Source organism: Pituophis catenifer, unplaced genomic scaffold (assembly GCF_029215685.1).
Source record: "Pituophis catenifer annectens isolate HBS135680 unplaced genomic scaffold, rPitCat1.0.hap2 SCAF_25, whole genome shotgun sequence".
Classification (NCBI taxonomy): Eukaryota; Metazoa; Chordata; class Lepidosauria; order Squamata; family Colubridae; genus Pituophis; species Pituophis catenifer.
Genome location: NW_027256905.1, coordinates 325451 through 349872, shown reverse-complemented (window position 1 = coordinate 349872; position 24422 = coordinate 325451). Strand labels below are relative to the sequence as shown.

At 43.2% G+C, this 24422-nt stretch overlaps 2 protein-coding genes across 2 annotated transcripts in view; both read left to right on the top strand.

Moving 5' to 3' along the window:
• Positions 1 to 24422, top strand: part of LOC139326276 (vomeronasal type-2 receptor 26-like) — a 154167-nt gene that overhangs the window by 64132 nt on the left and 65613 nt on the right. Inside the window, exon 3 of the mRNA XM_070956432.1 lies at positions 5832 to 6284. Within this exon, the coding sequence (XP_070812533.1) occupies positions 5832 to 6284 (453 nt within the window). The remainder of the gene's footprint in view (positions 1 to 5831; positions 6285 to 24422) is intronic.
• On the top strand, positions 6620 to 14800 carry LOC139326269 (vomeronasal type-2 receptor 26-like; the record flags this gene model as incomplete). Its single annotated transcript, XM_070956425.1, has 2 exons — positions 6620 to 6626; positions 13935 to 14800. Coding segments are annotated over exons 1-2 (873 nt in total), but the record flags the coding sequence as incomplete, so codon positions are not given.

Sequence of the window (24422 nt, the reverse complement as noted above, 5' to 3'; positions counted from 1 at the left end):
AAAAAATCTCTTCAGGATTAATTTTTAACAACACAGCCAAAGCATCAGCACAAATCTGTCTCAGGTCTTGTCGATCATTCTCTTTAATACCTCTAAGCCTTATGGCGAATTCCATGGACCTGAATTGCATCATCGTAATTTCGTTTTCAACTCTCTGCATTTTGTTATCAACATCAGAGATTTTGTAATCAGTATCCTTTATTTTAACATTCACTTCTGATTTGAATTCTTCCAACTTAGAACCCGTTCTAATAATAAGTTCTGACAGGCCAGAGACCACATTCACTAATTTATTAGTCACCTTGTCATATTTCTCTTGCACCACCTTTTTAATTTCATTAATTTCCTGCTTAATTTCCTGTTGTGATTTTTGAAATTTATCATCCAAAGCCTGAGTAATAAAATCTTTTAAACTTTCAACGTCAAAATCTTTTTTTTGACTCTGCTGACTGGGCGGAGGCTGCTGCTCAGGTTTACGCATGGGGGATCCCCCCCCTGCTGCCTTTCCTTCCTGTTTAGGCTTGGAAGCCATCCTGCCACGTAGACTAGTTTTTCTGAAAAAGGATATCCTTTTTCCTTTTCCACCACCACAAAGTCCTCTAAAAAAATCCCTCAGGATTAATCAGGGAAATAGAACTTAAATTGAAGCAATCTCAGGCTTACTTTTAAAAAAAAATTTCTCTTTTCTTTTTCCTCCTTGTTACAGACAGCGCAACTTTGTAGCTGGTTAAAATAACATTAGGAATTCACTCTCAGTTTCTGCCTGTAACGCTGAAGCTGAGCGCCATTTTTGAAGCCGCTTCCGCTCAATCACACTTGCACTTTGAGTCAGAAAGTCACAGAAATAATAATACTTGCAGTTTAGAAGTTCAAGTTATTATCTTCCGATGATTATTGAAGTTAATTTCATTTGAATTCAAGGTTGCTGCAGCCGACTTGCTCTGTGCTAGGCAGAGTCGTCCCACGCCGTCCGGAGTCTCAGCAAGTTGAAAGGGAGCCACACCTGTTTCCCCCCCAGTAGCAAGTTTCTGGGGGCTCGCAGGGGCTCAACCTGCTCCTTGCCCACTCTCCTTCTCAGATCCTAAGGATTTGGAAGTTTTCAAGCCGCTTCTTCAAATTGAAGCGGCTCTACAGGCGGCGGGGCTGGCGGTCCAAGGCAAGGACCGTCTTTCGTCGGAAACAGACAAACCGGAAGTCCAGTTTTATTGGTATAGTTTGAAATAAAAATAATATTTTTGGTAATACATTCATTTTTATTAATGCTATTCTTCCCATTAGTGATAACTGCAAGTTTCTCCATTTCTCCAGGTCTATTTCAATTTGTTTTTTCAGTTTGTGATAATTGTCTTCCTTGAGCATTGCACGTCTTGATGTCAGATAGATGCCCAAATATTTCGCTTTCTTCACAATTTGAATGTCCAGTTTCTCCATCATCTCCTTCTTTTGCTTTTCTCTCATATTTTTGACTAATATTTTTGTCTTATCTTTATTGATTTTCAGACCTGATACTTTCCCATATTCCTCTATTTGTTCTAATAGTTTTGGCGCTGTCTCTTAATTTTATTTAAAGTAGTGTGGAATCAGTTGTAGTTGCCGTACCTCAGTCCATTTCCATATTTGTGTGACTGATCATTGCTTCTGGATCAATGTTGGTTTAAGGCTCAGTAGGCTTCTGGAGGATTATATATATTATATATAACAAAAATATTTGTTGTGGCTGTTGACTCTTTTGTTCCAACAGGCCAGGCTGGCTTAGAAAATGAATTTTAATTCGGGTGTTTGTAGTTTTTAATATAAGGGCCAAATTTTTAATATATTTTAAACTGTTTTTAAATTTTGTGGGTATATGTTGTTTTAATATGGCTGTACACTGCCCTTAGTCCTTCAGGAGAAGGGCGGTATAAAAATTTAATAAATAAATAAATAAATAAATAAATAAATAAATAACTTTTTTTTCAATAGGACTTTTTATGATTTTTCTTATTGCTTACTATTCATTTTCAACATTCAACTGGTCAACAAGAATTCCCAGCTCCTGCACAATCTCACACTGGGCTACAACATCCATAACAGCTATTCGAACACTTTCCACACTTCAGATGCCTTGCTGGACATTCTCTCCACTGGAGAAGCCAATGTCCCCAACTATAGCTGTGGAAGGAAGGAGAACCTCCTGGTTCTTCTTGATGCAGCTGACAGAGCCATCTCCATCCAGATGTCAACATTAGGAGGTACCTACAAAGTCCCACAGGTTTGTGTATGTTTTTCTCTCTCTGGTAAAGTGAGTGGTGGGTGGTGGTGGGTGAGCAATAGATGCAATCATGTCTTCTCCATTGAATTCAAGAGCTGCTTTTCTTCATATTCTCAATATTTTACCCCATTATGTTCATGTTGAGATTAATCATAAAAGGCCTGAAATGCAAGCAATACATTCCCTGGAGAAGACATTCTACCAACTATTTAACTGATCAGAAAATATCCCTGGTTGTTGGGGCCTCTATTGGCATCTTCATTTTCACAGATAAATAAGGCCTGCCCTATCCAGTCAAATTGAAGTTGGCAATAGTAGCATTTTATCCATCTAAAATGTGGAATAAAAATTACTCCAGCAATTATAGGCCAATTAGACTAACAGATATTGTGGCTAAAATTTATGCCATGATCCTCTTAGTTAAATGTGAGAAAAATGCATTCCTTGCAGAAGGTTTTAGGTAGAGTGAAAAGTCATATAGATTTTATAAGAAATAATGGATGAGTTAATATTCTAATATTGGCAACAAGTTTGTCTTGAAATATCTAATCTATATCAGTGAGGTAAAACAAGGTTTGCTGCTTTCTAGATGTTAGTGCAGCATTTGACTCAATAAACAGAGAAATATGATGGAGAAAATGTTTTGCCCTCAAAATGGAGCTCAGACTATTGGCCCTGATCCAAGCCCTTGTTTGAGAGGGAGGTTTGGGCTCAATGGAGCCATAAGAAGAAGGATCTATGCTTACCAAGGGGGAAGGGAAAGATGCATATTTGAACCCTTGTTCTTCAGTCTAGATATTAATGACTTACTAGGACTAATTCAGGGTCAAAAAACAGATCATAAATAAATGTTATTTTATTCGTTGACAAAAATGACTAAATTAGTGGACCAATGAAATGCAGTGCACGTAGTATACAGTACTTGGATTTCAGAAAGGCTTTAACAAAGTAAACCACAACCTATTTCTCGGGAAGCTGAAAATATGTGGGATAGACAGCATCACCCCCAGATGGAGTCAGCCTGTGGTCCTCAATGGAACTACGTCTGCATGGAGGGAAACAAGCAGTGGGGGACCCCAAGGTTCCATTTTAGGCCCAGTTCTCTTCAACATCTTCATGAATGATTTGGATGAGGGGAGAAATGGAGAAATCATCAAATTTGAAGACAACAATAAAGTGGCAGGAATAGCCAACACCCCAGAAGATAGGCTCAAGATCCAAATGGATCTAGGTAGACATGAACACTGGGCCTATCTAACAAAATGAAATTTAATGTAGAGAAAAGTAAGGTTTTATACTTAGGCTAGAAAAACCAAATGTCCACTTACAGATGAGGTGAAACCTGGCTCAATAAGTTTAACTATGAGAGAGATCTTGGAGTCCGAGTGGACAATTACTTAAATATGAGCCAGAAGCAGCTAAAAAAGCTAATTCAGTCCTAGGTTACATTAACAGAGAGATAAAATCAAGATCACATGAAGTATTGATACCACTTTATAATGTCTTCGCAAGACCATACTTGGAATAGTGCATCCAGTTTTAGTCTCCATATTATAAAAAAGATGCAGAGACTCTGGAAAAAGTGCAGAAAAGATGATTAAGGGCCTGGAGACTAAAATATATGAGGAACAGTTGCAGGAATTCTGTATGTCTAGTCTAGTGAAAAGGACTAAGGGTGACATTATAGCAATGTACCAATATTGGGGGGGGGGGGCTGTCACAGAGAAGAGGAGGTCCACCTATTTTCCAAAGTACTAGAAGGCAAGACAAGAAACAATGGATGGAAACTAATCAAGGAGAGAAACAACCTAGAACTAAGGAGAAATTTCTTAATGGTGAGGAATGGAACGTCTCCCCTTCAGAAATTCTGGGTGGTCCATCACTGGAGGCTTTTAAGAAGAGACTGGAGAGCCACTTGTCTGGAATAGTATAGATAGATACAGATTAACAGAGTTGGAAGGGACCTTGTAGGTCATCTAGTCCAAGCAGACCCTACACCATTTCTGACAGATGACGGTCCAGTCTCTTCTTGAAAGCTTCCAGTGATGAAGCTCCCACAACTTCTGAAGGCAACTTTATCTCTTTATTTCCAGGTTGAATCTCTCCTTCTTCAGTTTCCATCCATTATTCCTTGTCCGGCCTTTGGGTGCTTTGGAAAATAGCTTGACCCCCTCCTCTCTGTGGCAGCCCCTCAAATATTGGAAGACTGCTATCATGTCTCCCCTGGTCCTTCTCTTCACTAGACCAGCCATGCCCAGTTCCTGCAACCGTTCATTGTATGTTTTAGCCTCCAGTCCCCTCATCATCCTGGTTGCTCTTCTCTGCACTTTTTCTAGAGTCTCAACATCTTTTTTATAGTGTGGTGACCAAAACTGGATGCAGGATTCTAGGTGTGGTCTTACTAAGGCTTTATAGGGTGGTATTAGTACCTCCCTTGATCTTGATTGTATCCCTCTGTTAATGCAATTTAGGATTGCATTGGCTTTTTTGGCTGCCGCTGCACACTCTTCACTCATATTTAATTGGTTGTCCACTAAGACTCCAGGATCCCTCTCACAGTTACTGCTATTATGCCTGGTTTACTGCTTGAACAGGGAGTTGGACTGGAGGATCTCCAAGGTCCCTTCCAACTAGAGGTGAAATGCTCCCGGTTCGGACCGGATTGCCCGATCCGGTAGTGATGGAGGCGGGTGGTTTGGAGAACTGGTAGCAAAAATCCCTGCCCCCCCCATGCCCAGCTGAGCCGCACAATCATCAGAGGCTTTTTTTTTTACTTTTTTTTAATTATTAAAAAGTTTTACAAAAAGAAAAAAAAAGAAAAAATATTTTACAAGTATTTCCCCCTCCCCCCTCCCTTCCTTACCCCCCACCCCAGTTTTCCCCCATGTTCTTACATCAATCTGATGTTTGGGGCTTCAGAGAGAAACCACCAGCAGAACCAACCCAATCTCAGCCTCTGAGGAGGATCTTGGGGTGGGTAAAAGGACTCCAGCTGCTGCCCTCAGAGCTGATTTGGGAATTTACCCAATTTCTGCTTTGTCTAAATTCAGAAAATATGGGCATTGGCATAAAATTTAATCTATGGAAACTGAGAGACTCTGAAAATTGTGGCTGTTGGAACAGACAAAACTTCAATGAAAGACCAAACTTGGATTATGCAACTGACAAATCTTATTAGGCTTTGAGGTCTGCCTGTTTCTTGTATAACTGGAGAAAGAAGTTAAAAAATTTCCTCCAGAAAGAATCTGGGATACAGAAGCAAAAAAAGATGCAGCAATCCTCGAAAATTATAATAGGCCCTTTATTGGAATAGAATACTCCAGTTGGCATTTGCACGTGTTAATCTAATTGTGATCAATTGTAGGGGTGATACAGTAATATGATTGACATTTTTATTGTTTTTCAATTTGCTTATTATTTTCCATTATTATGATACAATCTTGCTAATATTCTGTCTTTATGTCTGATTAAGAAAATATTCTAATATATTCAGGAGAACCAGGTTGGATTTATTAAAATCTAATATTTTGGACTTGATCGGATCCCAAATGTAACACAGCTTTCTTCATGGCTTTTTTAGATCAGTCATAAAACTGCTTCAGAGGCTCTGAGTGATAAAAGGAAATTCCCCTTTTTCCACCAGATAGTCCCCAAAGAAGGGATCCAGTACCCAGCAATTGTCCACCTGCTCCTCCATTTCAGATGGACCCTGATTGGCCTCTTTGCTTCAGACACAGAGAAGGGAGAGAATTTCATGAAGATTTTTACTCCTATGCTTGTCAGGAGTGGAATTTGTGTGGTTATATCACAACTGTTCTCAACAACTGGATACACAACAGCCCTCAGGGATTCCCTCTCTAAGTGGAGACAAGTCAACGTCTTTGTTCACTTCATGGAAATTGATTTCATTTGGGAGAGAATTCTTCCTTTCCATTTAACGTTTATGCGTCTGCCAGGAACCATTGAAGGGAAAGTCTGGATCCTCACAAATTTTATAGGGTATACACTGAACAAGCGTAGACTTCTCAAATACATCCATAGTATTTTGAACTTTGGTTATATGCTAAAAAAAAGGCCAAGGGATTCTGCCTTTGAACCCTATTTATTTCTGGAAGGAATGTTTCGAGATTTTTATTTCCGCTGTTCTCTTTCAAAGAACGTCTTTTCTGTCAAAGGCCGCAGAAGATGCACTCAGAAAGCCCCACTGGAGACCCAATGGAAATCGAACAGGATCCCAGCCACAAATTACTACCAAGATTACACTATCATGAAGACTCTGGCCCAGGCCTTGAATGCCGCTTATTCCTCCAAATCGAGGAGGAGAAGGAAGGAGGGAGAAAATAGTTTGGGGTCTCCAAGGCTGCAGCCATGGCAGGTATGGGGGTCCCGATATGGATCCATTGATCTTAGATATTTTTAGGAGGAATCCAGAGGAGAAGGAGGGGAACCATCTCAACAATTCGATTACTCAGGGAATAATGGTTGCAAAGAGTAGATACCATGGCATTTTAATATTAAACTCTGCTCATTTGAAAATGCTTTATTCTTTTTTTACATGAATTCCTGTATTTGTGGGTTTGTGATGAGCATGGTGGAATTTCCCCTTTGTTCTGTCCCCACTGCAGGTGGGTCTGTGTGCAGCTCAGCAGGCAGCTAAACCCACCTCTTCTCCTCCAGTGAAAGGGAGCCTGGGGTGGATCTGGGTGTTTCATTGGGAGAAAAGGGCATGGAGAAACTGAGGAAGTGCAAAGAGTGAGAATCAAATATAAATAGGAGATAGGCAGCATTAACTAACAGCCAACAAAGAAGCAGCTGGAACCTCTCCAGGGATGCTCCGTGTGAGGGACGGAGGCCTCTGGATGACCATGTGTCTCGGTCAAACCGGCTGCTTCCGTCTTCTCCAAAGGCTGAGAGAAAAGGGAGTCTGGCTTCAGACCATATAGTTAGGCTTATCTGCCCCCGGCCACTAGGTGGGGCTAGAGCAACTACAGCACAATAGATACATGTTGTGGCATGACAACCTTTATAAATTTGGAGGAGACCCTGAGACCATCTAGCCCAACCCCTCCTCTCTGCAGGAATCCCAGTTAAAGCTTCTCTGACTGATGGCTGCTCAGTCTTTGCATTCAGACAATCCATGAAGAGGAGACTGAACTTCTCTGCTTTACAGACAGAGCTCTAAAACAGCTCATCCTTTTATCATATTTTTTTCTCTCCTTCAGCTAGAATCTCCTCTCTTGTAACTGAATTCATTTTTCCACATCTGACACTCTGGAATAATAGTGAGCAGATCTTACACTCGTGTGTAACGTGTGTCAGTGATTGGATGAGGGCTGCATCCTCCTTTCTCCAACCGAGAGATTGTGTCAGTTGGAAAAGGGGCTCCCAGACTCCTCCTGATCTTCAGTTCTTCTCCTTGTTCTCTTTCCTCAAGGCTAAGAGCAGCTCCTTTGATCTCTTCCGTGGCTTATTTCTCCTTCCCTGAAGTTCACACGTAGATTTTGTGCAAATTCTCCTCCAAGTTTGGTGCCTGCAAGGGGACCTGGTCCTTGAGTTGGGGTCTCCCCAAACCAGAACATTCACTTCCTGAGATTCCTATGGCTCCATTTGCCTTCTTTCCATGAACATCTCCCTGCTGACTCATAGACTGTTTCCAGTTAACTACAATTTTGAGATCATTTTCACAAACATGCATATCAAGTTTGGTATCTCACATCTTTCTTCCAATCCGCCATTAATGTTCTTATATGAGACTCTATTGTTAGTCAAGTCCTAGTTGCTGAAAATCAGGTTTTTTTCTCCTGTTTTTTATTCATACACCCTTCTCTGTGTGCTAATGATAAATATTGTTTCTGAAAACTTGATATTCCTCTTATTAAATTTTATTTTATTCAAAAAGGTAAAATATAAGCTTCAAAAAATAAAACTATTACAAAGACAAAACAAAACTAGACAAAATATGTTTTTAAAATTGTGCATTAAAAACAGACAAAAACTTGCATATTGTCCCCCCAGTTGAATACAATACAGCAATAATAGTTTCCCCCCCTTGTTAAATAGGCCCAAAATTATAAACTACACATCAATTTGCAACTACTTGACTTGTCATCTATCTGCTGTATATAAAAAACATAGTTAACAGGCAATCCAACAATAAAGTTAAATTTCAAAACTTCAAAATTATCTGTTATCTGCTATTGTATTTAACTCACAGAAAACTTACAGGAGCTTCTTATCTACCACAGACCATAATTATTACCTCTGATCCATCCAGAATCTGTCCAGGGTTAAACACCTTTGTTTGATTCTTAATAATAATACATTTCCTTAAAAAATTTAATTAGGATCTTTTCCAAGAACTGCTTTCCATTCCCCAAAGTCACAGGACCTCCTGTAAATTGAAACTCAATGACTCTTAAGACTTGTTTTCCAGTTAAGTATGACAAGTCCATTCCCTCAATCTTCTTGAAAGAATCCATTTCTTCAATCATCCGTTCTGCCCACTTGGAGTCTTCAGGGTCCATGGCCTCTCCAGCCATCTCCAAGCAGCCTGCCTTCAAACCAGACTCCTCCTTCAGGGATGCCAGCAGCAGATTCAGCTCCAGTCCATCCATCCATTCAATCCATCCGATTCAACAATTGTTGCTTGCTTCTGATTATCGCCTTTAAGTTGATTTAAACCCATTGTTATTTTATCAATTTTTTAAAATGAAGTTTCAAATAAGGCTTGGAAGTTGAAAGACTTTATATTCTTTAAATCACATCAAATTAGCATACTCTAAGATCATGTTAATTACTGTATTAATGACAACATTAAAAAATTGATGAGCAATGGCAAATTGTTATCCATCACCTTCAGGTTTCCTAGGAAAGATTAAAAAGGGTTAAAAATTATTTGTGTATCATTTTGAAGACAGTTTTTATCCACTTAGTTATCATACCATCTGCCCCTCAGGTTTCTAATCACATCACACAATTGTTTGTGAGTCCTTTACTGAAATCCAGTGATATCACCAGAGTTCCCATAATCTATTTAGGAAGTGCAATGAAGGGTGAGAATGACTTTTGGGATGAGGGAAAGAGAGGCTGCCTAGGGAAGGATCAGAGAAGAGGGGAGAATCCTGCAGCTGCATAATGGGAGAGAAAGAAACTCAGAAAGGATCCTGGCTAACTTTTCAGGCTGAGAAAAGAGTTGGTGGGAGATTTGTTCTTTCAGATCTGCAACATTTTGTTAATGTTGCTTTACAATTAATTAGAATTAGCACATCTGGATGTATTTTCCATCAGGATGACCAGGGAGAAGATTAGCCTGACAACTTTCTTCTTGATCAACCCATGCTTTCTGGGAATCAACCTCTTGTTTTCAAAGAATTTATGAATCATCTTTTTTTTCTCTGTTAATTTTATTTTCATCTGCTCTAGAATGTTCCCTATATTTGACTAATTGTATCAATTATACTTTTTCTATATTTTGTCAGTATATGATGGACAAATTTTTCTCAAACGTTCTTGTTCACTTATGAAAATGATAGCAGTATTTGTATCCTAATTAAGCATATTTGTAGATCAGACAACTGTAGAAGAAAGATTCAATGTGGGATAAGGAACAAAGTTCTCTGTTTTTCAAATTCCTGGACGTTCCCATTCTAGTTTCATCCCTTTCTGGAGAAGAATGAGTTTTGGAATATTTCTCGAAGAAAACTGTACTTGGACCAAAATGGAGAGATAACAGCAGATCTGAGAATTGACAACTTCTTGGTTCTCCCCAAGGGGAATGTCATGGAAGACAGACTGGCGTATTTTGAAAGACAGAGACTTTCTATCAAACAAGATGCTCTTTCACAGCTAAAATTGCTCAATAAGGTGAGAGAAATTTTGGTGTCTTTTCTTTGTTTTCCAAAGCCTGAGGTCCCATTTCCAGTGGGCAAAACCTAGAGTCTCTAGGGTGGTTGGCCTCCCATGCCAGATGGTGTCATCTAATTGAAGTTCTTCAACAGACGGGACCTAAGTGGAGTGGCTTTGCCATGTTTTAGGAAAATCTTTGAAGATCTTACTGGTCAGAGGTTTCTTTCTACATCACAGTTTAATTTCATATTGAAAAAACTAATAGAATAAAATTTCCTAAATCATTTACAGTCAACTTTATTATCAGTTTTAATAAGAATATGTCATCATATTTAAATCTTTTTTCAATCCCATCCCTCTAGACTACATTAAATAGAAAAGTCCTTTATTGCAGTGTTAAATGCCAGAAGCAAAAGGAAGGAACTAAAAAAAAAACCTACCAGGGTCACATCTCCTACACATCTTTGGAAGGAGTCAGAGACTTCATATTTACCACAGTGAAGCTCAGAGGCTACTTGTCTCCATCCATTTCTACCTCCGTTTTCAAGTTTTTATTTTATAAACAAACAAACATACAATATATAATCAATCAGTCAATATATCATCTGAATACATATTTTTTCCATCTTGCTCCTCCAATAACTATCATATCTTAATATTATCATTTCATTTATTATTACATTTCCCCACATTTACTTTTCTGTTAAAACATTTCTCTATTCAACACTTTTATCCCACCCCAACCTTTGTCCCACCCTCCCCACCCCCCCGACTTCCCAGAGCAAAAACAGGCTATAGCATTTAACAAACATAAGCTAAAATACACTAACTAACTACAAAGTTCAAAACTCCCACACATTCTTTAACTCCCCTTACTCCAATTCATCAACCTCCCTTTTATAAATTCTCAAATCCAATTGAGTTAAATTCATTCTTCCTAAGTATAAAAATCTTTTTCAAAAATCTTAACAATATTACAAACATTAAAAATCATGGATAAGTTTCATTTCCACACCCTCAAACATCATTCTTTTTCAGCATTACTCCCTAATAGGGTTCTAAATTTAACATTAATCCTCTTTCCTTCATAAAATTGGGCATTTTGAAACCTTAAACATTTTATCTCGTATACCTTTTAAAATACTATAATCTTATGTTAAACATTTTAAAAATCTCTTAATACCAGTAAAACATTCTTAGTATATTTCACAAAATATAAATTTCAAAATCTACAGGAAGATATCTTTCAAATTTTTAATTAACCATTTTAATACCTCCATAACTTTTAAAAAGCAGCCGTTTTAATATCCAAAACTAATTATATTATATCATTTTGTCTTAGAGTAACCTTTAACAATACCAATTTAATTAAGATTTTCAATTTATTACTAAAATCTTCCTCCCCCCCCAAAAAATTAATCTTCTATTCTTCCCTTCTTTCTGTATTTTTCCAGTCCTTCTTCTTCATTAATTCTTTCAGCATTGCTCCTCCCCCTAATTTTATTTTCGAAAATTTTTGAATGTTGATTTGAGGTTGATGTATCTGGAAAGCTCGCTCTCTTCTTGGAATCACTTTTTCTAGTTTAAAATCCCCATTTTGACTCTTCTTGCTTGTATAATCAGTCAGTTCATTCCTTTGTCTATAAAACCAAGAATTGTTGCCATAAAGTTTGTCAGCTTGCAATAAAGAGTCTATTTGTTGCTTTTCTATCAATTGAGTGGAAGCGTCTGCCGGGACCTCTGTTTCATTTGTGCCAACCTCCATTTCAATCCTGTCCTCCAAAGACAAAATCCTCTGAATAATTTCCTCCTGTTTTCCAACCAACAAATTATTATGATTTTCCAAGCTATATTTTTGAAAAGCTCTTTCAATTGTTTCCAAAAGAGCAAAGTTAAAAGAGTCTAAAAGTTCTTGAAAGTTCTTTACAGTCACAGCTTGAAAATTTGCTGATTCAACAAACAGTGATCCTCCAGCCCTGATGTCAGCCATGTTTCAGTCACTTTATATTTATCCAGCTATCAGGTCAACAGATCCAACTATTTTCCACACAGTATAAAGGTGTAAATTAATTGAGGTCAATACCAAATTCTTTTCCATGCCGCTTCCACTTTAAATCTTTTTCTTAAGGTGTAATCCAGTAGCTGTATCAATGTTACAAGCGTTAACAAGCACTTTCACTAATAGCTTCCTCTTCATGCCCTCAGGCGCCATTTTCTGCATTTTAAAACGGAGTTAAAGTATTACTTGCATTTTTTTTCTTTGTTCTCCTGATTTGCTCTGCCTGCAGCCAAAGTAAAGAAGTTAAAAATCCCCTCACTTGTTATCAGCAGAATTGGTCACGGCTTCTAGCTCCGCTAATTAGCGGAGTCGTCCCAGGTCCAGAGCAGATTGACAGGCTTCTAGGGAGCTCTCGCCCTTCGCGCCCCAGGATTTCTCCTAGGGCACTTCGGGGGCTCTACCTCTGCCTGTCGGCTCTTCTCTCTCCCCTTTGTCCGGGGAGAGGGTTTTCACGCCGCCAGACAGCTGTTTTTCGGCTGTTCTGGTGGCTTTTACGGTGCCGGGGATCGGGTGCCCACAAAGGAGCGTCAGCGAAGCTCGCGGAGCCAACCGGAAGTCCTCTACCTCCGTTTTCCATAGACAGAGAGTCCTAACATATTTTCTTTGGCATTCCTTGTTTTTCTGCTCAGTCCCTACCTCAGTCCAAATGTGTGAAAAGTTGTCATCCTGGATTTGTCAAGAGGGCTCGAGAAGGAGAGCCAGTTTGCTGCTATGATTGCGTTCCTTGTCCGGAGGGGACCTTCTCCACTCAGGAAGGTGGGTTACACTGAGGAAAATGGGAGGCTTTGTGGAACTGGATCCATCCAGAACATTTTCATGAAAGTGCAAGTTAAAAGACGGATTGAAGCTCACCTGGGTTTTTTATTTTTAACCTGCACAATTTCTCATCTAAAAGGAAGTAAATCAAAAAGACTTGGAAGGAGGGTCTGGGAAAGAGATGGGAGGAGGGGGTGGCAGACTGGGCAAGCTTTACTAACAGCAGAGGAAATATCTGTTCTGCTTTTTATTTGGATATGTGCTGCTAAGTTCACCTTTCTAGGAACATCTGAGATCTTTGAAACTAGATGAATTGTTTTAAGTCCACCTTCTGAAAGACCTTGCAATTCATAGTTTATTGGCCTCCCTTGAGAATCACTGAGAAGGTGTCACTGGGCCATAATGTGGTGCTGTGGATAGTTATGGGGGGAACTCATTACACAAATAGTCTGCCAGTCATGTAGATCAATCAATCAATCAATCAGGATAGAGTAGAAGGAACTTTGGAGGTCTTCTAGTCCAGCCCCCTGTTGAAGCAGGAGACCCTATACCATTTCAGACAAGTCTCTTCTCAAAAACCTCCAATTTTGAAGCACCCACAACTTCTGGAGGCCAGCTGTTCCACTGGTTAATTGTTCTCACTGATAGGAAGTTTCTCCTTAATTCCAGGATGCTTCCAGATGTTACAAGATACTGTAGGTATCCTCCAAGTCCAGGATATTAACTGCCATGTGGCAGGACTCAGGATGTTTGCCTAAAAAGATTATATGATTCATTATTAACCTCTAATGATATAGGTTCTACGCATTACACAGGAAATAATTAACATCATACGTCTTCGCTCACCTTCATATACCTAGCTACATTTTTAAAAAAATATCCTTCTTATGCTCTTTTTAATGAAATAGCTAAGAAATACTTCTTGGAAAATGCCCATGGTAGCAGCTGTCATCCAAAAAAGGTATTACTTGACATGTTAAAAAACCAGTATATTAAAGAAATATTGCTTTTTGGCTTTCTCAGATACACAAAAATGCACCAAGTGTCCAGATGATAAATATCCAAATGTGGACAGAGTCCAATGTATCCCCAAAGTCATAACCTTCCTGTCTTATGAAGAACTTCTGGGCATCATCCTGGTCTCTTTTGCTCTATTCTTCTTCCTAACCACAGGCCTTGTTCTAATCATCTTTATTAAATACCGAGAAACTCCCCTTGTCAAAGCCAACAACCAGGACCTCTCCTACATCCTCCTGGTCTCCCTCCTGCTTTGTTTCTTGTCTCCTTCTCTCTTCATTGGTCAACCAAGGAAAGCCACCTGCCTTCTCCGACAAACGGTTTTCAGCCTCATCTTCTCAGTTGCCGTTTCTTCTCTCTTGGCCAAAACCATCACGGTGGTGCTGGCCTTCCTGGCCACAAAACCAGGAAACCGAGTGAAGAGATGGTTGGGGAAGAGCTTGGCCAACTCCATCATCCTTTCTTCTTCTGCTGTCCAAATTATCATCTGCTCCACCTGGCTGGGAGTTTCTCCCCCCTTCCCTGACTCTGACCTCCACTCCCAGCCTGGAGAGATCATCCTGCAATGCAACGAAGGGGCCGTTGTCATGTTCTACGTCACCCTCAGCTACATGGGCTTCCTGGCTGCCATCTGCTTCACGGTGGCTTTCCTGGCCAGGAACCTGCCTGGGGCCTTCAACGAAGCCAAGCTGATCACCTTCAGCATGCTGGTCTTCTGCAGTGTCTGGGTGACTTTTGTGCCCACCTACCTGAGCACCAAAGGGAAATCCATGGTGGCTGTGCAGGTCTTCTCCATCCTGGCCTCCAGTGCTGGTCTGCTGGGCTGCATCTTCATCCCCAAGTGCTACATTATCCTTCTGAGGCCAGACCTCAACACAAAGGAGCAGCTCACAGCCAGAACAAATGTGAAAACATGAGATATAACACCATTATGATATTGGAAGAATTGTTAAAAGTTTCTTTTATTTGAAAGGAGATATTCTTTCCATTTAGATGGTATGCAGGAGTCAAAGAAAATCATATGTATATTTTTCAAATTTGGAAATTATTGAATTGTTCACAAAGGAGCAGTTTACAGCCAGAAAAAATGTGTAAATGTGAGACAGAGGAATTTCAACTTTTAACATTTTCCACACATAGAAAATGGTCCAAGCTCTTCTCCATGCATGAGTGGGCCAACTATTTTTCTTGAAATAAATAAAGGGTGTGTGGAAGATTGTGAGGAGACGAATTTCTTGGAGAAATGGGAGCATGTTAGCAAGACAGAAATATAGAAGGAATGTATGGAGCAACGTTGATGCCCTCATTTCTCAGTACATTTCATCTAAAATGCTGTGGCAACGCAACTGAGACGTTTCTTTTTGTTTACACAATAACTCTTTCTTGAGGGTAGCAACAATACGAGGCTGGGAGGTAACTTGAGTCTTGCTAATTCTGAATATTCATGCTCACATCATCTATTAAATGAAATATGCATATGTACGATTATCATTTTCTCCTCCTTTCCTGGAATGTATAAATATGAGTGCATCCTTTGGTCTGTAAGATTTCCTCCCACTATTTTATGGGGGCAAATTCCTCCAGTGGACACTGAATAAATAAAAACTGCAGTGAGCCTGGATTATTGGGTTTTTTGGCTCCCGTGTTTGATTCCACAGAAACTGGTGTCAGGAGTGGGAGTCACAATCTTCCATCTGCCACCAGGGACAACAGATGGGGCAGCCCTATAGGGTGAGTGTTGTGAGATTGAGCCCATAACCCTTCCCACTCCCACATAAAGGTACCATTTAGGAGCGTGTGTGAGACCACAGTCTGTGTCCAAGTGTCTCTTGTGGCTGGAAAGGTTTGTGGTCCCTTCCGTCCCAATTTCTCAGCCGCCCTGGCCCTGCTGTGAGCTCAGCCGAGTGATGTCTGGAGGTATCCAGGAACTGAGGGGGAATTTGGCTTTGCAGAGTGAGTGGGACCCTCTGTGTGGAAGAATGGAGACTGACCCAGAGGTTCTGTGCAAACTCCCTTTTTCCTGTTGTCTGAATGGAGGAGTTCAGCTGATCCTAGGCAGGGAGGGAAGTGGATGATGGGGCTCAGGCAGACTCTGATTGGGGAAGGAATCTTTCCCAAAGAAACAGGGAAACATGCTGTGTCCCAGGGCTGGGAGGGGGTCCGCTGCCCCCAATGGTGTTTCCATAGGCCTCAGACGAAAGGGAGGCTGTGAAATTGGAAGGGATCATAAAAAAAAACTTTTCCTCCCAGGTGGGAAGAGAAACAGCCCCAGATGTGAATCCAAGGACCCCAATAATCAGCGCAGGGAAGGAAAAGGGGAGGCTGGACAGGAACAGCCTCCAATTCCAGACATGGACCGAGATCAGACAGATCATGATCTGAAGGGGAAACGTCAGAATCTCTGGGAGAAAAGGAAGTGGGAGATTTCTCCACTCTGGGGGTCTCTCAGTGGGACCCACAGGGGCTCCTGATGGTTTTGGGGACACCGGTGGGGAGCTCCGTGTCTGGCTGAATGTCTGAAGCAGTGGACAGAGTCAGACTCAGCGGTCATCCTGTGCCCAGGGAAATGGACAAAGACAGCAGGGTGGGGGTCACGGGGGGCTCCTTTCGGCTTGAGATTGGTGGGGTCAGTCTGGGTGCAAATGGAGACGTTAGAAATCCCCTCTGCCCTCCAATCCTCCCCTTGATCTGCTTCCAGGGAGATGGGGGTGGCCAGTCTTTGGGCCTCCTGGAGGGATCCAGAGGAGAGTGGGGGAGGGGGCAGTGAGAGGCCTTCTGGCCGTAAAAGGAGGACGGGCGAAGACCCCTTTGGAGAAGGAGCCGCATTCGGCTGTGAAGGAGCAGATGAGGGGTTCCAGAGGGAGTGGAGGAGAATGGGGGGGGAGGGGATTTTTTCTATTTTTCACATTTCTTAAGAGCCCACATCCCTCCCTGCTCACAAACACACACACACACACACACACACACACGGAGGGATTTTTGAATAATTATGAAAAATTAGCCATGTTTTCCACCCACCGAGCACTGAAATAGCTCCTCCTCTTGGCTGTTTGGCTGCTTCTCCTCAGGCCTTTGAGGCCCCAATGGAGCTGGATACGACTCTCCTTCCAGGCCATGTCCAGTTCCTTGCAAGGACATCAGATCTGGCCCTGAATAATTCTCATCAACTCCCTGATAAAAATAAAGAAAATCCCATTAAAATACAAGAATGAGAGATCCGTCTATGTCGATTGTGTATTCGTGGCATTGGGTTCCTGCACGGGGGAGAAGGTTGGACTAGATGGCCATGAAGGTCTCCTCTCACAGCTTCCATGCTGGGATTCTCTGAATGTCTGCAATACTTATGACCATTCATTTAGCAATGGTTGAAAGTTACGACAAAGCTGAGAATCACGACTTAGAAGCAGATGGTTACAGTGTCCCTGCAGTCACGTGATCACAATCCAGGCGTTTGGCAACTGGCTCACATGGACGATAGTTGCAGGGTCCCAGGGTTACGTGGTGGCCATTTGCCATCTTCTCATGGCTTCCAACAGGCAAAGTCAACGGGAAGCCAGTGGGGAACGTTGCAAGCCACGGTCAGGGGAGGTCTCACTTTATGACGAGTTTCTCTGTCCCAACTGTGGTTGAAAGTCAAGGACTTCCTGTACTATGTCCTTCTAAAAGGAGAAATCAGGTTGTGGGACTCCCCAGAATATCATTAATTCTTTGAGAGGCAGTGAGACCCCCAGTATATAATACCCCCAGTATTCCCAGTACATAAAACAGCAGCCCCAGTATCCTGAGCCATGGCCTCACTGGGAATACTGGAAACCAGCACCCAAAACCATTTCTGGGGCTCCAAGTGGGACGAGGAGAATCAAAGTCACTGGTGGATCCTCTGAAGAGACACGGAGAGATCTCTGAAAATCTCCATCAAGTTTTGTCCAGAGATTGTGGGGAATCCCTGACCTCCATCCATCCATCCATCCATCCATCCATCCATCCATCCATCCCTCCATCCATCCACAAAGCCTGGTTTCTGTTCCTCTCCCACCATCCCAGCTCCAGATCTTCCGGCTCTGGGGATTTGCAGAGGCCCCTTCACCCTCCCTTCCTCCATCAAACCTCTCAGACTGGCCGTCCCATTGGATCCCTTCCTCTTCAACTGTGGCAGGGACCTTGATCTGGCCAGGGATGATTGACAGCTCCAGGGTATTTAGGATTGGTTTTGAGGTCCACTGGCTGGGTGGGGTTTGCTCTGCTGTGTAAGAGTTGTGTAAGGGAACTTCACAAATATGCTGAGGACAGCTAGTGGCAGGTGATGGGGGAGGAAAACGGCAGGTAAGGAAAAGACCGGAGGGAGTGGGAAAGGGGGGGGCAGAGAGAGAGAGACCAAGGAATGGCCAGAAGACTTGGGGTCCCTTCTGAAGAGGGAAACCTTCTCCCTGGTTTGACCTCTGAAGCTTTGAGCAGGTCAGGCTGATTCCTCTTCAGTCCTTTGCAGTTCCAGACTCCCCCAAAGGGAAAGGAAGGGGAAGGGGTTTCTCTCCTCTCCCCCTCCTCTTTCCAGGCAGCGACCCAGATGGAATGCAAATTCCTCCTTCATTGGGATCGCCTGGACAGGAGGCCACCCAGAAGTGACACCTTCTCTTCATTGATGGATGAGACTGACTGGACTCCCCTCTCATGCACAACATCCCTGGGTGGGTCAGTGCAGAAGAATAAAATATACAACAACCCAAGAAAAGGACCCCCAAGTCTTCCCTGGCTATGGGGGGCGGCTCCCCTCTTCTCATCCAGCCCCACCCTCACCCCGACCTCTTCCCAGGGCAGAATGTGTGTGCGCTTCCGGCCCCAGAGGAGGAATCGGCGGTTCTAAATTGGGGGAGGAAGCTTTGATTTCGGACTTTGGAGGTGGGAAGGACAAGAATCAGAGGGAGAACCAATGGGAATTCTCCCTGCTTGAGCGTCATCGGTCTCCGGGCAGAGTCCTTTGTGGCTTCACCTGAAGGAGGAGGGAGTTCATAGCAGAGAGAGAAGCGGAGAAATGGGGGGGGATCTGTTCGGTATTTGGGGGGGGGGAAGCAGCTTAAGGGGGTTCATGGCAGCCCTAGACGGGACCCTCCACTTTCTTTGCTCCCTTCAGGAGTCTCAGCCAGGGATTCCCGCTTCCCCCCTTCTTATCTCCCCCCCCCCATTGACATCCCCAACAGCGGTTCTTGAACCCAAAACCGAGCTCTTATTTGCGGTGGGTCCGAAACCCCCCACAGACCCTCCGGCAGCGCCTTTCCCAGGAAGGGAGGAAAAGGCAGGAGCTTCCGGGAGGGGCAGGGAGGGCAGGGACCCCCAGGGGTTGGGGGAGGGGCACTCCCAATGATGAAATTTGTGTGTCATGAACCCCCCCTTTCTTCACCCCTCCCCCCTTTCTTCACCCCTCCCCTCCCCCCTTTCTTCACCCCTCCCCCCCTTTCTCCGCTCCTCTCTCTGCGCCCAACTCTTTGTCATCAGGTGAAGTCAAGGGAGACTCTGCCCGGAGACCGATGACGCTGCAGAAGGGAGCATTCCCATTGGTCCTTACGCTTTTCTAGGCACGTCCTAGGCAGAAATCTTCATCTGTGAAATGAAACGTGTACGTGTGTATGTGTGTGTGTGTGCGTGTCCTGGCCAGATGCTTCCAGCCCCAGAGGAGGGATCGGGGGTCTGAACTGGGGGGGAGGAAGCGTCGATCTCGGACTTTGGAGGTGGGAAGGGCCAGAACCAGCGGCTGCACCAATGAGAATTCTCCCTGCTTGAGCGTCATCGGTCTCCGAGCAGAGTCCTTTCTGGCTTCACCTGAACCCCTCCCCCTTTCTTCACCCCCTCCCTCCGATTCCGCCTGTGGGGCTCCTTCTTCTATCTCCTTTCCTTCCCTTCCCTTCCCTTCCTTTCCTTTCCTTTCCTTTCCTTTCCTTTCCTTTCGTTTCCTTTCCTTTCCTTTCCTTTCCTTTCCCTTTCTTTCCTTCTTCTCTCTTCCTTTCCTTTCCTTTCCTTTCCTTTCCTTTCCTTCCTTTTCTTTCCTTCCTTTCCTTTCCTTTCCTTTTCCTTTCTTTCCTTCTTCTCTCTTCCTCTTCCTTTCCTTTCCTTTCCTTTCCTTTCCTTTCCTTCCTTTCCTTTCCTTTCCTTTTCCTTTCTTCCTTCTTCTCTCTTCCTTTCCTTTCCTTTCCTTTCCTTTCCTTTCCTTTCCTTTTTTCCTTTCTCTCTTTTTCTCTTTTCCTTTCCTTTCCTTTCCTTTCTGTCCTTCTATCTGCCTTTCCGCTTTCCTTTCCTTTCCTTTCCTTTCCTTTTCCGTTCCTTTCTTTCCTTTCCTTTCCTTTCCTTTCCTTTCTTTCTTTCCTTTCCTTTCCTTTCCTTTCTTTCTTTCCTTTCCTTTCCTTTTCTCTTTTTTTTTTCTCTCTTCCTTTCCTTTCCTTTCCTTTCCTTTTTCTCTCTTCCTTTCCTTTCCTTTCCTTTCCTTTCCTTTCCTTTCCTTTCCTTTCCTTTCCTTTCCTTTCCTTTCCTTTCTGTCCTTCTTCTATCTGCCTTTCCCTTTCCTTTCCTTTCCTTTCCTTTCCTTTCCTTTCCTTTCCTTTCCTTTCCTTTCCTTTCCTTTCCTTTCCTTTCTTTTCCTTTCCTTTCCTTTCCTTTCCTTTCCCTTTCCGTTCCTTTCCTTTCCCTTTCCCTTTCCTTTCCTTTCCTTTCCTTTCCTTTCCTTTCCTTTCCTTTCCTTTCCTTTCCTTTCCTTCCCTCTCTTCTCCCCTCCCCTCCTCTCCTCTCCTCTCCTCTCCTCCCCTCCCTTCCCTTCCCCTCCCCTTCCCTTCTGGGAACCGTTTTGAAAGGGTTGGTGCCTTTTGTGGGATATATGAGAAAAGGATCTTTCCATCTAGAGATGCCTTGGGGATATAAATACAGACAGTCCTCAATTTATGATGGTTCATTTAGAGACTGTTTGAAGTTTCAACAGTACCGAAAAAGCAATTTATGGCCGTTTTTTCACACTTATGACCCTTGCAGCATCCCCAGGGTCACCTGATTAACATTCAGATAACAAACAGTCAGATTTAAATGTCATCTCAAATAAATTGCACTCCCAAACAATTAATCTTTGCTGAGATATTCCATTTATTGAGTACGACAGATCTGGCCCCGACTCATCGTAGCCGATACTAACCCTCTGACCCCCAAACCCTTCCCTTTCTGTTCCCCAATTCTCATCTTCTCATTTGCCATCTTCCAAGTCAGTCTCCCCAGCTCCTGCCTTCAACCCCAGGAATGTCCCCCTCCCATCCCATCTCCCAGGGGATATTATCTACAGAGAAAATAAGTAGGTGAAAAGTCAAGCCTCGTTGTCTCCTCTTTATGGCAGCATTGAAATGCTGACACAGAGGCTTTGTGGCTGACTCACATTTATGACGGTCACAGTGTCTGGGGATCACGTGATCCAGTAAAGTCAATGAGGAAACCAGGTTCACTTCACATCCCGTGTGACTAACTTAACAACCGCAGTGATTCACTTAACAACGGTGCCAAAAAGGTCGTACAGTGAGAAAAAATTCACTTAACAACTGTCTCGCTTAGCAAAAGAGAATTTGGGCTCCATTGTGGTCGCAAGTCAAGGCTCACCTGCACGGTGGACACAGAAAGTCTACAGACCCCATCAAAATACTGAGAGGTTTCTGAGGTTTCTGAGGCGCAAATAAAATAAAAATCAGACCAAAATAAACCTGAAAGAAAGAAGATCTGAAAGAAGAAATATTTAGAGAGCAATCTTGAACTTAAAATTAATTTATTGCAGCCTCAAATACACAAACAGAAGAAAAGGTATATTACATAGTTATATATATTACACGTATAATACATATTTACAAATACAGAACTGCTGCGGCCATCCAGACAGAAACCCCCAAAGTCCCTTGGAGACCCTGGAAAGTGACCTTGTTCCTCTTGGGGGTCCATGCTTGGCTTGGCCTCTGCGTTGAAGGGGTTGCAAGTGTCACCAGAAGCAGCAGCTGAAGATGAGGAGGCGGCCTCCATCACTGTGGAACCTCCATACCGGAATCCATCACTTCCCACATCACCATCATTGATGAAAGATGATGCCAGACGTTCAGCCCTGGTCAACAATGGGATGGTTGGCATCTCAGCCGTGACCGCTCCTTGTCCTGGGGCAAAAGAAGCACAGACTGAATATTTTAATAATAATGAAATAGAAAGGAAGAAACAAAACAATTCAAAAAACTGAGCCACCAAATTAAGATTAAAGGCTCCTCGTTTTCTTTCCTGTTGGCTTCCATAGTCCAAAAACTCCCACCCAAAACCCCAAAGGAAGAAATGCAAAACAAAAGGCATTAAATAACAACAACAATAATAACAGAATATCTTTCATATAGAAAAATAAAGAAAAACTGAAAACCAAATGAGTTCAAACTAATTGAGCCGAGGTGGAGCAGTGGTTAGAGTGCAGGACTGCAGCTACTTCAGCTGACTGCTAGTTCAGCAGATCAGCGGATCAAATCAAGGTTGACTCAGCCTTCCATCCTTCCGAGGTGGGTAAAATGAGGACCCAGATTATTGGGGGCAATATGCTATTTGGTATACTGTCTATGGTGTAAGCCGCCCAGAGTCCTTGGAGAGTGGGCAGCATAGAAATATGAATAATAATAATAAAATAAAAAAATAAACACTTACCAACCATCACATTGTTGAGCAAGGTAGAACATCTGACATCCTCCGTTCATCAATGATGGTGAGGTTGGGGTTGATGGGTTCCGGTATGTCCAGTTCCACCATGATGATGGCGGCCTCCACATCTTCACTTCGTTCCTCTGGTGACACTTGCAGACACCTTTTCCTGGAGATTGAAGAAGAAAAAAAGAATAAAATATAACTGACTGGTACATTCTCTTCTTAACAAGGATAATAAACCTATTCTTAATGGGGCCCCATTAGTGGAGATTTTCAAGGAAAGCTTGGGGGTTGGACTAGAAGACCTCCAAGGCCCCTTCCAGCCCGGAGGGTCTCTATCCTTTCTCCTGTTAGTCCCACCAACATTTTGGGAGGCTTTCAGTGTCCCAGGGCTCCCCAGGTTGTGGTGAGGCCACTCCCCTGATCAGGAGCAACTTACCTGCACTGGTGGAAGAAAACGCAGAGGCCAACCAATGCATAGACCCCAAGGACCAAACAAGGTCACTTTCCAGGGGCCTCCAAGGATGTTCTGGGGCCTGTCAAGGGATGGCCGCAGCAGCTCATTTGGGTCCATTTCTGGAAGAGAAAAGGGATGGAGGAAGAAGAGTCAATCTCTGGTTTTAAGGGTTGGTGGTTCCCCTCCAAGACTAACCATCCCAAGGTCAAACTCCCAAGCAAGGGAAAAAACCCCACCTCAGACCAGAAACCAAGTCCTGCTCACCTCTTGGTCTCAGTCTCAGTCTCAGTCTCAGTCTCAGTCTCAGTCTCAGTCTCAGTCTCAGTCTCTATCTTTCTCTTTCTCTTTCTTTCTTGCTCTCTCTCTCTTTCTATCACTCTCTCTGTCTCTCTTGCTCTCTCTCTGGCTCTGGCTCTCTTTCGAGTGAGTCTTTGATCCACTGAATCTTCTTTAGCCTGCATGGCCCCACCCATCAACGGAAAAGAATCCCAACAGAATCCAGGTATCCAGGTAACCTAGAGGTCAAACAACACTTCTCCCTCTACTCAACCCTTGACCCCTCCCTCCCTTGGAATCCCCCCCCTTTAAGCTTAGGAGGGAAGGTGAACAGTTTAGTGGCCCTCAGCAGTGGGGAATCCAGGGGCTCCTGCCTAAGCAGGGGGTTGGACTAGAAGACCTCAAGGTCCCTTCCAACTGTTATTTTCTGTGGGGCTTTCCGAGAAGCAACCATCCAAACCTTGGTTCCACCCCACCTGTGCCCAATGACACGGCCATCAAATAACACCCTTCACCCATGGTGGAAACTTCCTTCCTCCCAAGCAGGCCTGACAGGCTCACCTGCTCTTTGCAAAGGGATCCTCAAGCACAAGACCTGAGGTGCAGCCTAAAAGAAAGGCTCATCCCTTCTCCTTGTTCAGCGACGGAACGGACTCCAAAAGCACCATCCCTCTTTGGGGCATCTTCAGCGCACATCCCAAAGGTGCTTTTCAAAAGAGAGCTGGAATTTCTTGGGTTTTTTCCCCTTGAAAACGTTTTGCTTCTCATCCAAGAAGCTTCTTCGGTTCTGACTGAATGGTGGGGAATGGAAGGATTTCTCCTCCTTGCAGCCGTTTGGTGGTTAGCATTGTGAAGGTCAGCCATGAGCTCTCTGAGAGGCCTTGAGGCCACCTGGGGGTTTATCTGCACCCTCAGGGTCCCCTGAATCGGAGGACAAATGGGGGGGGAACCTCCTTGGAACTGGGGAAAGGACCGTGTTGCTGTCTTCGGAGAGAGCAAAGTCCACCCTCTGGACAGAGGAGATCCCTGGTTGGAAAGAGGGTCAAAGAGGCCATCTACGTTAAAACGGAACAGCCCCC